We start from the raw sequence: 17,786 nt of genomic DNA on the forward strand, positions 1-17,786 counted from the left end.
CTCAACCTGATTTACAATAATAGGGTACAGGACAATAGGTAGCAGGATTTGACTATGGGATAGGGGTCCTACAACATAGGTAAAAGTATAATCTGCATTAACTACCCAAAAGGTACTAGATAGGTGCATTGTTTTAATTATATAGTTAGTAATGCTTTTTATTTTTGAAAGGCCATTTTAAAGAAAAAATTTTCTATTATTTTTAAAATGCCACTATCAATCTTCCCAATATTCCCATGGTAGTAACATATTATTATGTATTATTTTAATTAATAGGGATTGGATATAAAATGACAGTGCAAAATAAAAATCAAGAGAAGGTCATCTTACTCCTAGCCCTTGTTAACATATTCATCAACAAATTTTTAATGAGCACTTACAGAATATTTGAGAGGCAGTATTACACAGTGGATAGAGACTAGCCCTAGGCATTAGGAAGATCTAGGGTCAGTTCTTCCTCTGAGATATACTGGTTGTGTGACCCTGAGAAAGTCACTCTCTCCGCCTCTCCTAGACAACTCTCAAAAATTCTAAATTGCAGAACATTCGCAGATTTGCATTGGTAGGGTTAACTACTCCAATGAAATCTGATAAACCCACCCCTCCAATATTTCTATTGTACCCAGAGATTCTAACAATAACATAATAATAGGTCAAATAACCTCTTCTATCTGTAAGGTAAAGTTAGCCCAAGAATCATAGAGGTCAAAGTTAGTAACTGCCAAGATTATTTAAGTGCCTCCTATGTACAGTATACTCCTAAGAATAAAAGAGGAATAGAAATGAAGGCTCAGAGATCTCATTTGCCCTGCTCCTTAGAATCTGGCTAAGAAATACTGTGAATGAAGTCACCAATTCAGTAATTAGGTACTTGTAAAGTGCAAAGGCCTATGATAGGTACTATGAATATAAATATGAAAAACATTATAGTTCCTATTCTCAAGCCTTAATCTTTTGTCCTAAAATTGACACTATTTATCAGTTCCAAGGCAGAAGAATGGTAAGGGGAACGCAATTGTGGGTGATTGACTTGCCCAAAGTCACCTAGCAAGAAATGTCTGGAGCCACATTTGAACCCAGGACCTCACATCTCCCAGCCTGACCCCGGAGCCATCTAGCTATTCCAAGAAGCTTATAATCTAATGACACAGAGAACAAAAAGCAAAAGGTTAAGTACTAAGATTGCACCTTAAAAGGAATATAGGCTTTACCTGAGAAGGGATCACAAATGACAGACTGATTATTGCATTGGCAGGGCTGACAGCCAGTCTCATTGAAGCCATAATACCCATCTTGGCAGTGGTCACATTTGGAACCTCCAACACCCTCTTTACACTGGCACTTCCCAGAGCTGGAAAAAAACACATACATACAAAAACAAACAAAACAAAACAAAACAAAAAAACAGGGGAATTAAACAAAAGCTAAATCATCTCAAATGTTTTTTACTGCCAAAGAGACCCATACCAGACAATCCCCTTAATGGAAAAGAATTTAACTAGGAGTATTAGGAGTGATTTTCATGAATTGGGAGTATAGAAACTCAGTGACTAAACACATTCAGTTATTATGGGGTTGATCCCAATAATTTCTGACATTATAACCCTTTGCATTCTGGGATAGCTTAAAATGAATGTGCATGGAACACAAAGTATCCATTTTCCAGAAACATTTTTTTTAACCAAACTATAGCTTTGATAAGTCATTTATTTCCTGGATTATCCTATACTCCATTAGAACTCACTCTTTGGGTCTTGGAGAAATTCAAGAAACATCACCTGGTATCTATTCTATTACATATCTGACAAGAGAGAAAGAAGAAAGAGATTTTGTGTCTATTAATATGTTTAGATACAAATGAAAAAATACCCTCATTAGAGTTTATGCCAAAATACTGTTATAGACTGTTATAACCATCGGAGTTGGGAGATACTTTTTTGAGGGGGAAAGGACATTAGAACATTTCATGTTAGAGCAAGAAAAGAACCTTGAGATGTGAACTGAATGTAATTAACTTACCACAATTTTTCTAACAGTTAATAAGTTTAACTTCTAACAGAAAGTAGAACTTACATACTTCAGAAGTTGGAGATGAATGGACAAAAGAAGTTAGATATGGTTTATGGTTATGGATAAGAAAATGAATGTGGGTGATTTTATAATCATAGAACATGTGATTCTATCATCATACTCAATCAGTGTGATCCTACACAGAGCCAGCCAGAAGGGATTCAGTTCAATCACTTTGCCTTAGGGGAGGAACCATTTAAACCCTAGATTTAAACCCATTTAAATATAGATGGATAGAGATGGTTCTACTGAGGAAAACAAATACAAAATTTTCCTTTGTAATTCATTCCAATGGGACATAATCTTCATTGTTAGGTAATTAAATTTAGATTCTTTACACCTAAATTCATCCCTTGTTTTGTTTAGCCCTTAATAGAGATAGAGAATTTAGTCATCATCCTCTTTATTTCTGTACTTATTAATGAAGAGGATGTGTTTCTGATGACACACTTATCAGTTAACTTAATTAATGAGAAGTAGGTATGGTATCCTGAAAACAATACAATCCTTGGGAGTCAGAAGGACTAGATTTGAGACCCAATTCAGTCATAATATGGTATGACCTTGGGCAATTCTCCTTACCTTATCTATAAAATAATGACTGCAATGCCTTTCTTTCAGGGTTACGGTGAGGTCTAAATGATACCATATATAAAGTACTTTATAAGGGAAAAGCACACTATAAATATGAATGTTGCTATTGTTATTGTCTGAGAATTAATACTAGCTCAGATCTACAGAGGATTTTGAGTTTACAAGATCTTTTCCTCAAAACACAAATGGTTATCATGACTGCATAGGGAGCAGAGGAGCGTATTCCAATAAGAGATTTCCTCCCTCCCTGTAGTGGTAAAGTGGGATGTTATAACCATCCCCTTTGGGTGAGGCTGACTACAAGTTCCTGGTCCTACTGGGACATTCCCCCACTAATTGACCCACATTAAAAAGGTAATACATCTATTCTCAAAGGGTATGACTATGTTTTAACTCATTTTATTTGTAAAGAGGATTAAATTGGCTTTGTGCATGCATTCATTCATTCAACAAATATTAAGTGCCTACTGTGTAGAGAAGGAGAGATATAAAGATTACATAAAATATGGGCCCTCCCCTCATGGACTTGTACAATATAGCTGGGGAATAAGGCTTAAGCATAGATAATTATAAAATATAATACAACATGATAATTGCATTATAGACTTATTAAATGCTTTGTGAGGTCTGATGGAAAAGGTCATTACCAAGGTAGTGGGAGAAAGATTATGGAAGGCTCCCTAAAGAAGGTAGCATCTGAAATTAGAATAGAGTGTAATCCAACTTTGCTGATTCAAAAATCTGACAGATTTAGCCAAAGAACATTCTGCAAAATTACCAACACAATTGTTATATGTGCATGTCAGTCTGCTTTGTGGATTAAATATTAAGAGCCTAACGGGGGACTTTTTGCAATAGAAAAACATGCAATTAGAGGCAGAAACTCTGGCTTTTAAGTTTAGGAAAAAATCATTTCTTCATATAGATAAAAAAATGTTGAAGGTGCATCTCTTTTGTTACAAACATTAACAGAGAAGGCTTGAGGATGATTAAAAGGCTGCTGGTAAATTTTTTTTTTGACTGACAAAAATCTGACAGAAGACAAAATACAAAAAAATACTTTCTGGAATTGTGTTATATCTCTTAAAAAGAAGTAAATTGGCTATCATGTCTATAGTTCTTTGAGTGCACTGAAGCTGTTCATTCTAGCTTTCCACCAATGTGGTACAGACACTTCCTGACTAATGCTTCATATATACAAATGTTCACTGCTTCCTCAATTGCTTCTGAAAAATGGGATTGGTTTCCTCCTGTCCAGTATCTACTCTCATCTCCAGAATTTCAGGTATTATAGCTCTCACACTAAACAACAAACACTGACAGAATTAATCAGCTTTGCTGTCATGAGACCTGTCTAATTCTCAATCCTCAACTTTTTTCACTTCCCTTAGGACATTGAAAAGTTGTCTGAGTCTTAGGCTCAAAGGGCTCAGGATTTTTAAGGGCTTTAATAGGATTCTGACTTATGCACAGTTCAGTCTCACCATGCTCCATTGAAACACAGGATTTCAAGTGAAGAATGAAAACAACAAAAATAACTGATACTTATCTAGCAAAGTGAGGCAGCATCACATAGTGAGTATAGAGCTGGTCTTGTATTCAGGAAGTCTTGGTTATAAGGTTCAGATGCATATGGCTTCACGTACCATTTCTGACACACTAACTATATGGAAAAGGGCAAGTTATAAAACCTTTTGGTGTTCTGGGCAACTCGCTAAGATGATAAGTTCCAAAGAAGGTGCTGAACTGAACTAGTAGTGGAAAATTTTCTCCAGAATCTCCCTATATTGATGAAATCATAAGTTCATTCTGCATCTGTTTTTGTTTGACACTTTCAAGTTTGCAAAGAATTTTACATACCATATATATTATTCCAGTTGTATCAGGAAACTGAAATACTGAAAACTGGTCTGAAAAATTATTCAGCAACCAACTTACAATAAATATGTTGGAGCAAACTACCAAAAATTGGAAACAAATACTCTTTTGCTAAGGAAATTTTTCTATTTTGACAGTGATCGATCAATTTTGGTGGAAAAATACCAGTGTGACAGAGTAAAATCTGTTCAAGGGGTCAGTGCTTGGGATTGGCTTTTATCTATTCATGCCAAGACTCTCAAAATAATTTTGAACATAATGTAATACATTCTGTCAGAGGACTGAGTAAATGTGGAGCTTTGATGTGTGTATAAATGGGTCTCAAGAGGCAGTATTGTAATGGATAGTGGAACTATCCTTGAAGCCAGGAAGATCTGAATTTTAGTTCTACCTCAGACATTAGCTATGTGACCCTGAGTTCAGTGCTCTAGGCAACTCCAAGTAGTGGGTGTTTTCTATTCCAAAAGATCTCTAAGTCAATGAAAATGGCAGGTCTAATCTCCTTCCTTATTTATTATGGGTGTCATTCTCCTGAAAGTGAATTAAATAAGAATTCATCCCTAGGGCAGCTTCCTCTCAGTAAAATGCAAGAATTAGGCTATCAAAGAATCATAGTTATCTCAGGACCTTAAGTCATTCTCTAGTCTCATCCAATCATGGATCATTTAACCTACACATATTGTTTAAAAATAGTCATTTTAGTCTTTTAAGTCCTCTAGCTCTAGAGAGGTCTTTGAAAGCTGTTAGTTTCACCTTCAAACAGCTCCATTAAGACATTTTCCAGCAAAGGACAAGACTAGACAATCTATAAACACATGAAAAAATGTTCTAAATCTCTTGTAATCAGAGAAATGCAAATCAAAACAACTATGAGGTACCATCTCACACCTAGCAGATTGGCTAACATGACAGCAAAGGAAAATAATAAATGTTGGAGGGGATGTGGAAAAATTGGGACATTAATGCATTGCTGGTGGAGTTGTGAATTGATCCAACCATTCTGGAAGGCAATTTGGAACTATGCCCAAAGGGCGCTAAAAGACTGTCTGTCCATTGATCCAGCCATAGCACTGCTGAGTTTGTACCCCAAAGAGACAAAAAGTAAAAAGACTTGTTCAAGAATATTTGTACCCATGCTTTTTGTGGTGGCAAAAAATTGGAAAATGAGGGGATGCCCTCTGATTGGGGAATGGCTGAACAAATCTGTTGGTGCTCAAAGAAACAATGAACTGGAGGAATTCCATGTGAACTGGAATAACCTCCAGGAATTGATGCAGAGTGAGAGGAGCAGAAAACCAGGAGAACATTGTACACAAACACTGATACACTGTGGCACCATCAAATGTAATGGACTTCTCTACTAGTAGCAATACAATGATCCAGGACAATTCTGAGGGACTTATGAGAAAGAATGCTATCCACAACCAGAGGAAGATCTGTGGGAAAGGAAACACAGAAGAAAAACAACTGCTTGATCACATGTGTCAACTGGGATATGATTGAAGTTATAAACCCTAAATGATTACCCTAGTGCAAATATCAATAATATGGAAATAGGTCTTGACAAAAGACACATGTAAAACCCAATGGAACTGTGCATAGGATATGGGAGGGGGTTAAGGGAAGGAGAGAGAAAGAACATGATTTTTTATAATCCTGGAAAAATGCTCTAAATTAATCAATTAAATAAAATTTAAAAAAAAAAGACATTTTCCTTACACTGAACCTAAATCTACCTTTCCACAATTTCCAACACAGCTCTTATTTTTGCCCTCTGCAGCCAGACCAAACAAATCTAATCTCTCCTCCACACCTGACATCTTTTCAAATACTTGGAAGTTATCCATCATGCTACATCTAAGTCATGTATTCTACTGCCCCAAATCACCATACCTGTCAACTGATCGTCATATGGTATGGTGTCTGGTATACTTAGCATCATGTTTACATAGTTCTAGTTATGTTCCAATTTTCTTCCTAAAATATGATACCACATATATGATGGTGATGGAATACTATTGTGCTATAAGGAATGATGAACAGGATGATTTCAAAGAAAACTGGAAAGACTTAGATGAACTGATGTAGAGTGAAATAAGCAGAACCAGGAGAACATTATACATGGTAACTGAAACATTGTGGGATGATCAAATGTGATAAACCTTGCTACTAACAGCAACACAATGATCCAGGATAATTTGCTATCCATCTCCAGAGAAAGAACTGCTAGAGTAGGAATGCAGATGAAAACATATGATTTATCACTTGCTTATTTGGATATATGTTTAGGGGATTTGGTTTTATAAGATTATTCACTTATAAAAATGAGTAAATTGGAAACATATTTTGTATAATAATACATGTATAACTCAGACTGGATTACTTGTCAGCTCTGGAAGGAAGAAGGGAAGAAGGGAGCGAGACAATATGGATCACATAACTTTGAAAAACTTAAGTGGAGGAGGCAGCTGGGTGGCTCAGTGGATTAAAAGCCAGACCTAGAGAAGGGTTCAAATCTAGCCTCAGACACTTCCCAACTGTGTGACTCTGGGCAAGTCACTAACCCCCCCATTGCCTAGTCCTTACCACTCTTCTGCCTTGGAACTAAAACAGTATTGATTCCAAGAAGGAAGGCAAGGGTTTTGTTGTTTTATTTTTTTTTAAAGAAAAGGAAAAACTTAAGTGGAAATTGTTATTAAAACAAAAAAAATTCAATTAATCAATTATTAAAATATGATGCCACAAACTATATTATGTTAGCTGTGGTAGACTACAAAGGGACCACAACCCTTCTTGTTCTGGACCCTATGCCTCTGCTAACATGGTGCTATATAAATATAAATTATCTGGGTTAGTATGGGCTCTGCTAATGTCGTGCACACTAGCAAACTACCCTACCTCTTGTGCTTCAGTTTTTCTCTCTAAAAAGTAATAGAGTGAGACTAGATGACTTATGTTTCCTTACAGTTCTAATATTCTATTTTCTATAGTCCTTTCCAACTTGAACATTTATATGCTATATACATTTATAGATACTATGGTTAAGTCCTTAGCAAACCTATTTCATAGTTCTAGAAATAAGCTCTTAACTGATATTTTTCATTTGCCATGAAAACTTTTATTCAAATTAACTTTTAATTTTCAAATGAACATTTAAAAATTATTTGACTCTGTCAAGATCAGTTATTAGAAGTCATCTTTGATATTATGGTATGCTCTTTCAGAACATGAATTTCAGTCAATAGACAGATTCTCTCTAAATATGTTTTAGAGTATTCACTCTGAAAAGAGCAAAGAATGTTTAGTACAAAGGCCCAATGTTTTCAGTGATAAAGCTACCCTTTTTTCCAACCAAAGAAGCTTTGCTGATTGCATAATGATTTCTAAAGTATGTGTGGTGCTAGTGGAGAGGGCAATATTAAAAGCAGATCTAACACCAAAATGTCAAATCATGGAATCAAAATCCCTTTTTAGGGGAGAACAACACTCTAAAGAAAAAATATTTTGTATAAAATCACAGTTAAAAGAAAGGATATGAAATAAAAAATTTGCTAACAATCCTTGATTTTGTGTACTTCCCTAAATATCAAAGCTGTTTAGAATCTGTGACCCAAGCACACATATATTATCTGGACTATGGTTAAGGTAAGGGACAATAGTAGAGAGGATTGGTGCTTCAAAAAATATGGAATATTAAAACTTAAAGAGACCTTGCAACATAGAATGTTAGAAAAAGAAAGAAATTCAGAGATCATCTACCTTAAACAAATTTCCCTAAACAAAATGACTTGTCCACATTAATAGAGATAGGTAGTGGCAGAGCTTTACTAAGCATTTTGTAATTCACAATGTATTTTTTTCAATAACTGTATGAGGTTGATAATAATGCAAACATTATATCCAAATAAAAATAAGACTAAGTTCACTTTGATAGCCATTTTAATAAGAAACTGAAAACTATTCTAGGAAAGAATTTAAATTACTGTTCTAATAAAAATGCCACAAGTATTATGATATAAAATGCATTTTCTGTCTCATTAATTATACTAACCAATATCCCCAAATCATCTTAGAGAATCAATACTTTGAATCACAGAATTCTAGATTCTAGAGCTCAAATGGGGTCTTAGAAATCAGAGGAAAAAAGTGTTAAAACTTAGAAGGCCCTAAAAATGCATTTTATCTCATTTCAGAATTTTACCAGTGAGGAAAGACCCAGAGAGAAGTAAAGTGCTTTGGACTATATGACTAGTAATTTTCAAAGTAGGACTTGAATTAAAGTTTTCTTACTAGGACTGGTCCAGTACAGGGTTCCTTCCAATACTAACATTCTATGTTAGGAAGGCAAAACAAAGGATCTGAATTATCCCAAAAAATGAATAATTAGTTCCTGAATAATTGAAACTACATACATTGAATCCATCTTGTGAGTTTTCCACAATTCAGTGATCAAAGATTTTTAAAATCTATACACACAAATAACGAGTAGCCAAAGTTATGAGTTAGTCATCAAGTCATAGCCAGAGTCTTCAATGAGCTGCACATCCAAAAAACAGATTCTATCTCATTTTTTTTGTTTCTTACTCTCAATTTTTTAGATTTCTGGCTTCTCATCAAGATCCAGTTCAATCCTCCCTCTCCAAGTATGAAACTGAAGGTCTTTTATTTCAAGCTTGTGGATTTTTATGAGCACAATTGGTCTGTTAACAGGACTTTTTTTTTGTGGCTTCATTGCATTTATATCACTGACCTTTGCTTCGAGGAGTGTTCAACAGTCTCTAATAGAGGCAGAGAATGAAAGGGAGTGTTGTAAAGGCTTTATTCTATAAAAGAAGTGACCACAGGCAAAGCTTTCTATTTGCTGAGTGATTTAATTCTTACACATGCAGAACTTGGCCCTGGGCCATGAGTAACATGTTGAGAAAGCACTACCAGTGCAGCTTTACAACAAACAGTCCCCATTCCCCTCTGCACCCCAACCCTCCCAGACTCCTTAAAAAAAAAGAAAAGAAAAGAAAAAAATCCTTTTCCTGTTATTTTAAATCTACTCAGGAAAAAAAGTGAAGGGTGGTATCCAGACTGTTCAACTAGTTTATCAGCCTGTGTGTGTTTTTCCCTCTCTAGGCAGCTGTTGAAAAGGGCAGGCTCTCAAAGGAGAGGGATGCCCACTCAAATGGGTGATTCGAGTGCCTAGAACAGAATAACAAAGGGAATACCCATCTCTGGGAATGGAACTCTGACTGAATTATGATTAAGAAAGTCACTGCCAGCTAGAGTAAGGAGATATTAATGTTTTTCCTATTGAGAATCAATGAGCTTGTTTCAGCTTAACTTCTTGGGTAGTGAGTTTTCTAAAATCTTCCTCAGAAGTGTTTAGTATCAAGAAAGCTTTAGGCAAGTGGAAAGAATATTAGATTTTCAGTCAAAAATATCTAGTTACTAGTTTCAGTTCTGTCAATAACTCACTGTATGACCTTAGGTGAATCACTGCCCCCTTTTTGAGCTACTGTCCTCACCCCAAAAATAATGAAACTGGATTGGAAGCTATTTAAGATTCCGTCTAGCTATCATATCCTCTACTCTAAGGTTTATCCCAGTCTAAATATTTTATGACTGTAGAAGGTGTAGCAATCCTACTAAACATTTTATAATTTTAATAATATTAGTTTGCAAGGATTTGGGATGGTTGATTCCTGTGCCACCATTAAGCAAAATGAAAATCTAAAATTATTCAAATAGGTGGCAGCTGGGTAGCTCAGTGGATTGAGAGTCAGGTCTAGAGATGGGAGGTCCTAGGTTTAGGTCTGTCCTCAGACACATCCCAGTTCTGTGACCCTGGGCAAGACACTTGACCCCCCCATTGCCTAGCCTTTACCACTCTTCTGCCTTGGAGCCAATACACAGTATTGACTCCAAGATGGAAGGTAAGGGTTTTATTTAAAAAAAAAAAAATTACTCAAATACATTTCATTGGATGGGTCTTTAGACAGCCTCTGATATTCCTGGGAAAATTTCTTAGTGGATTTTTGATAATATAAGTTTCTATTTTGTATTTCTATTTACAAATGATTCATATTTTACTACAACTAGTTTTAATGAAGCACCAATTGAACATTAGGTAACTGTTTTAGAGTTATCTATTTTTCTACTCTTCCCAAAGGATTTTGCTTTTTCTCCTAAAGACAGGAGTTCCAAATTTTGGTTAGGGAAGAAGTGAGATATCTTAGCAAAAAACCTTGTGATTCTCCTGGTTGTACAGGGAACACCATTGCTGCAAGCCAAATTATGGACCTTCGGATAAAATTTCTAGAAAAGAGGGAGTGGGAGAGACAAGTATGTATTAAGCATGTGTCAGGCACTATGCTAAATGATTTACAAACATTTTATTCTCACTAGAATTCTGTGAAATAGATATTATTATTATTATTCCCATTGAATAGTTGAGAAAACTGAGACAGAAAGAGGCTAGGTGACTTGCCCAGAGTCACACAGTTAATAACTGTCTGAAGGCCTGAATAAGTGTCTGAAGATCTGAACCCAGGTCTTCTGACTCAAGGCCTGGCATTTACTGTACTTAAAAATTCTTCAAAATAATACCATACTTACAAATCTAACCATAGCACCACCTAGCTGTCTATTCCCTATTTCCAGAAAGCATCTGGTAATGGGAAATAGAATATTTGTTATGAATTGAAGGTCAGAAGCTAATACTATCTTGAAATGCTTCTTACTTTAAGTTCATTAAGAGAATAATGATGATGATGTTTCTCTGGTACAATTCACTTGTGGATTTTCAAAAACTGAAGCTCAGGAGAAAAAAGTGACTAGTCTAAGGTCTTACCATTAATGACAGAGCTGGGACTAGAATGAAATTCAACACCTGGCCCAGTATTTTGTTTCACTATTTTATTTTTATTATTGAAGTGTCAATGAAATTGTGTTTGGAAAAAATCAACAACACCAAAGCCTTCAATTCCTCCAATTATTTATCACATTAATACCTAGGCTTAACCTATGATGGAACCTTACTGCAGAGTTAAAAATAAACACAGAATAAAACAGAATAAGTCACAGAATAAAACAAACATCAAGTGAACCCAGAAGAATCATTACAATATGCCTTGCAACAACACTTTATTCTTCCCATGTTGTTCAGACAACAGTTTGCTTGTCAACACTGGTCCATAAAAGATACATCCATCCCTAAAGAGATATAGCTGACAGTCCATTAGTTCAATCATGATGGAATACTACAAGTTGTGCTCAATTTTTTAATAAAAATGGATACTGCCATTATATACATCTATAGTTTTTTTGTTTATGACTTTTAGAGCTCAACTTAAGAGCACCCACAGTGTAAGGCAGAAGAATCTGTCAAAAGCAAGTCCTCCTTTAATATCTGAAAATACAGTTTGTAGAATAAACTAAAGTGCAAAAACTCATGAAATGATTGGGAAAAGGATAAGGAGGTGATAGAGAGGGAAAGAAAAGAGAGAAGAGAGTGAGGAGAGAGAGAATATTTCAAGTGTGGGGGACAGCCCTTACAAAGCACCAAGTCAGGACTTGGAGCATTGTGTGTAAAGAACAGCAATGGTAGAATTAGTGGGTAGGCTTGTGTGTGGGAGGGAACAAAATGGACAAAGATCTGAAAGATAGAAAGGGGCCATGTTTTAAAGAACTTAGCTCCACATATATTACCAACAACCTCTTGGACATCTATCGCAATACCCCCAAATCAGATGTCCTATAGGTATCTCAAACTTAACATGTCTCACAACAACTCCTTATCTTTCCCTCCTCTTAATTTCCTTATTACTGTCTAGGACATTACCATTCTCCTGGTGACCCTGACTCCTACTATGGGTGTCATCTTGGACTCCTCTCTTACACTCATTCCACATATCCAATGTATTGCCAAGCTTTGTCATTTCTACCTTTTTTACATCTCTTAGGCAGTCAGAAAATACTTATTAAGTGCCTATCTCGTGCTGGCACTGTGCTAAGAGCTGGAGATACACCAAGAGGCAAAATGCAGTCCTCAGCCTCAAAGAACATATAATCTAATGGGGGTGGGGGGTGGGGAAGCGGGTAGACAAACCAGAAAATACATACAAACAAGTTACATACAGAACAAATAGGAAATAATTAAAGAGGCAGAAGACATTAGAATTAAAAGGAATTTGGGAAGTCTTCCTATACAAAATGGGATTTTAATTGGAATTTGAAAAAGCCAAGGAAATCAGGAGGCAAAATTGAGGAGAAAGATTATTCTAGGGATGAGGGACAGCCAAAGAAAATGCCTGGGACCAAGAGATGGGAGTCTTGTTCATGGAACAACAAGGAAACCGGTGTCACTAGATTGAAGGGTATATGACAAGGAGTAAATGTAAGAAGACTTAAAAGGTGGGTGCATGAGATTAGGTTATGAAGGAATTTGAACATCAAAAAGAGAGTTTTGTATTTGATCCTGAAGATGATAGGGATTAATTGAAGTTTATTGAGAAGAGTGGGTGACATGGTCAAGCCCTGTGCTGTAGGAAAATCATTTTGGCAGTTGAATGGAGGATGAACAGAAGCAGAGAGAGACTTGAAGCAGCTAGACTGAAGATAAGTTATAATAAAATGGGAATGACAGAGAGGGCAAACACACACACACACACACACACACACACACACACACACACACACACACACACACACACACCTGGTTTTCTCTATTCACACAGCCACCACACTTATTTGGGTTTTTATCAGGTTATACCTGTACAATTGCAATAGCTATCTGGTTGGTCTCTGTCTCAAGTTTTCTCTCCACTGCAATCCATCTTTCATTGAGCTAGCAAAATGATTTTCCTAATTTATAGGTTTGACCAGATTGAACTCCCTCCTACATTCCCCCTCCCCCACTAGTGGCTCCCTATTACCTCCAGGGTCAAATATAAAATCTTCTGTTTGGCTTTTTTAAAAGCCCTCTCCAACCTTTGAAGCCCTTGTGACCTTTCCCAGTCTTCTCATATTTCCCCTCCACCTACTCAATGATCCAGTGACAGTGATCTAGATGCTACTTCAACTTGACACTCCATTTTGTGACTGTGCCTTATCACTTGAATTCCCCCATGCCCAGAATGCTCTCCCTCTACAACTCTAGCTCCAAGCTTCCTTCAAGTCTTAAATTCAATATTCTGCAATCACTGCCAGTGCTTCTCTCTACTATGGCTTGTTTACATTGTATCTCTCTTGTATGTACACACCTGTTTCTGTGTTTTCTCCCCCATTAGAAGATGAGCCTATCACATAGAAAACACTCATAAGTGCTGTTTATTGTAAAAGTTGGAGAACTTTATATTTCATTTTCTATTCAACTCCTACCTGATACATGTATTTCCACTATAGTTGCTAGATCATCACCCAACATCTTCATGAAGTCTTCTAATGACAAGAAACCATACTTAATGAGGCAGTCCATTCTACTTTGGGACAGTTCTAATCATTATGAAGGTCTTAACTCAGAATAAAAAGTTATAAACCTATAGCCTGTTTTTTATATCCTTTTTTTAAATCTGCAATTCTGAAGGGAGACTCTAAAACTGATATTGGTAGGCTCAGGCTAGAACAGAAGGACCCTTGTTCTACAGAAAAAGTCCCAGCTCCCCCACTTACATTAGAAAATCTAATCAGTGCTCCTTTTTCCAAGAGCAGCTGTGTTTTTCAGAACATGAAATGTTACCTAGAGGGTGAAGCAGACCAAAAACACTGTTAAACCCTTCTACCTAATTCAGTGACTGAATTGTAACACTGAAGCACTTGGCCTTGGGTTTCCCCTGGTTTCCCATAAAAAAAGTATAACTGTTTCAAGTCTTGTAAGCCTCAAATATGAAGCTTAAAGAACTCATTTAAAGAGCGATTCATGCCATTATGACCACCAAGTATGGACAGAACATAATCTCTGATATAACCATTCTACACATTCCAAAAATTGCTTCATTATAATACTGTACTTATAAAATCAATGGATTTCTAGGATGTTTCATGATAGATTAATATTTGAAAGTCAAAGTAGCTTTTTGGATTTAGAACAAAAGAGACTTGGAGTTCAAATCCCACCTTTGTTACCTAGTAGTGCTAAAAAGTAGTTTAAAAAGACCTTGGGGATCAGGTCATGTTGTTAGCTATTTTCAAATGCCTGAAGGTCAGTGTGATAGAATGATTAGACTTGTTCAGCTTAATTTCCTAGGGCAGAATTAGAACCAACAACTAGAGGGAGCATGATTTAAACCCATAAAAGGAACATTTTGAGTCATCCAAAAATTAAATTAATTGCCTCAAAGTAGATGCTAAGCTCCCTGTCCCTGAAGGATCTTCAAGACTAGGCTAGATGACCACTTGCTGGGACATTACAGAAGAGATTCATGATTTAGATAGAGGCAAAAGTGAAATTATATCATGTTTGAAGCAGTGAGCCATCCTGAGATAGGGTAAAGAAGCATCATATGCCAGGCCACACAAATTACCACTATCATCTTAACCAAACTCTTCTTAGACATTGATAGAAACAGACCAGATTGTTGAACCCCAAAGCCTTGGGAATAAGTTTTTGGCATAGTGCTTGGAGCCACAGCAGTTTCTGTGGAGATGTAATCTGTCAATTGCTTCTAAAGGTGCTAAAGCCATAGCTACTGAAGATCTAGAAAAGATGTTCTTGCTACATTAGAAATTAGATATTAGAAATGGGTATTTTATAGTAAAAATCACATTAAAGATTATCTTTATATAATAATATATTATTTTTAATCAATTAAATTATTTAAATAAATTTAATTTATTTAAATATATAAAATATATTTTTAAAAAATTTAAATTTATATAATTTATATATTATATAAATTATATCTATAAAATAAAAAATAAATTAAAAATATAAAAAAATATATAAAAATATAATTTAAATAAATTTAAATAAAAATAAAAATTAATTAAATTTTTTGTTTAATTTTTAATAAAACAATAAAGGTATTATCTGCTTTGCTATAGCACTCTAAGGACTCTAGGGCCCTTCCATATGTATTATGTCCATTAGAATGTGAGCTCCTTGAGAGCAGAAACTGTCATTTTTTCTATTTTCATGTATTTCTATATTCTATTATCCCCAGCAGAAGCACAGTGCTTTGCACAGAATAAACGCTTCATTCAATCATTCGTTTATATTCCTTACAACCCAACAAACTATGATTAAGACCCTTAAGCTTTCTGAGTATTTCCTAATTTAAAAAATGGGATTAACACCATCTTTTCCTTCCTCATAGGTTAAGCATGTAGTTCAAATAGACTAGCAGACAGGATGATGAGTATTATCTATACTTTATCCTGTTCTTTTTTTTTTATTTTTAAAAAGTATTTTTTTTATGGTTACATGATTCATGTACTTTCCCTCCTCTCTTAACCTCCCTCCTCCCCCCTCCCAGAACTGACAAGCAATTCCACTGGGTTATACGTGTATTATCACTCAATTCCTATTACTTTATCCTGTTCTTATAAGGTTTTGATTTCTTTCCCAAGATTTCTACATTTTGAAAGTTTCATTTAACATAGCTTGAAGATACTGTAATAAACATTGGATTATGGTGACATTCATTTAAAAATGTTCTTAAATTTGTGTATCAAGACTACAGATAACTTTTCATGAAACTTGTTACTGACTTCCTAAAGAAGGGGAAAGATAATCAGAAGGTACAAAATATGAGACATAAATTTTTGACATGGCAAATGTATTTGTTTGACGTGGCTATATTTTTTGCACCCTCACAAACACACATATTTAAAGAGATTTTGTTATGTTCAGGTAATTGAGGACTATCGTTTGGTCTGGGATGATGTTCCTGTTTCAAATTGTTGAATTCTCAATGATACTTTGAAGTCTATTTATAGTGTGGGCATGTGTCATCTGTAGTTTGTGAATGATAGGAAGTTAATAATAGCTAACATTTCTATAGCACTTTAACATTTTCAAAACAATTTACATGCATTATCTCATTTGATTATTCTGATAATAATCCTGTTAGATGGGTGCCATTTTGATTGCCATTTTATAGATGAGGAAGAACAGACTAAGAAAAAGTTAAAGTGGATTGCCCAGGATTACATAGCTAGTAAATACTTGAGGTGGGATTTGAACCTAGGACTTATTGATTCCAAAACTGGTAAGTCTGGTACTCTATCTACAAAGCCTACTATTTGGGAAAATATGTAAAAGTAACCACAACAACAGCAAATAGTTTACAATATTAAAAAAATATATGGCAGTCTTGACCTAGAAAATTCAATTTTCTCAGCAACTAATATTATTGTAAAATTATCAGTAAGTAAATTGAAGATGTTGGTTTTATTTTAAAATTTTTAAAAATTAATTGAATTTTATTTTTTCTATTACACATAGAAATAATTTATGACAATTGTTTTCTGACATTTTGTGATTCAGGTTCTTTCCCTCTCCTGCCCCCCCCCCCCCAAGTTCCCAAGGTGGAAAATACTTTGATATAGGTTATATCGTTACTTTCATGCAAAACATATTTCCATATTCCAAGGATATTGGTTTTAACAAATAACATTTAAAACTCTCATACTGAAAGATGTGTCTGATTTCTTTCTTTCAAAAATATATTTTATTGATGCTGTTTAGCTAAACTACAGTTATTTCACACACTCCTTTGTTAACTCCCTTATTAACAAAGAAAAATATTTATGCAAAAGCATCTGACAGAGTGATGTAATCTGATAATGTATTCAATATTCTAAGTAAGCTCTTTAATTTTACCTGCCAGGATGAAGGTCTATCATTCAAGATGTTTGCTGCTTTTCCCGATTACTCAGGCTTCACTTTCTTTCTTAGTAATCTTTTCATTTACATTGCTACAGGCATTGAGTGTGTATATTGTTTCCTTGGTTCTTGCTTATTCTTTGATTTGTTGCAGTTCGTGTAAATCTGAGCTCCTAATATTTGTCAATTCTTCCTGTAAATTAATATTCTATTTCATACTCATTCTATATGATTTTCAACTATTCCCATTCATTAGAATTAGGACCCATGCTTTATTTCCAGTTCTTTACTATCAAGAAAAATCCTGATACAAATATTTTGTTATATATTTATTAGATCTTTATTTTTGTCTTTGGGTTTTTTAGGTCATGTACCCAGGCATCAGATTGCTGGGTCAAAGGATAAGTAAAATTTGTGAAGAGTAAATCAA

The 17,786-nt window shown here is 35.0% G+C and overlaps 1 protein-coding gene across 1 annotated transcript in view; it reads right to left on the minus strand.

The window, feature by feature from the left end:
* MEGF9 (multiple EGF like domains 9) overlaps positions 1-17,786 on the minus strand; it is a 125,842-nt gene that overhangs the window by 17,259 nt on the left and 90,797 nt on the right. Inside the window, exon 3 of the mRNA XM_007474553.3 lies at positions 1,212-1,351. Within this exon, the coding sequence (XP_007474615.2) occupies positions 1,212-1,351 (140 nt within the window). The remainder of the gene's footprint in view (positions 1-1,211; positions 1,352-17,786) is intronic.

This window comes from Monodelphis domestica, chromosome 1 (genome assembly GCF_027887165.1).
Source record: "Monodelphis domestica isolate mMonDom1 chromosome 1, mMonDom1.pri, whole genome shotgun sequence".
Classification (NCBI taxonomy): domain Eukaryota; kingdom Metazoa; phylum Chordata; class Mammalia; order Didelphimorphia; family Didelphidae; genus Monodelphis; species Monodelphis domestica.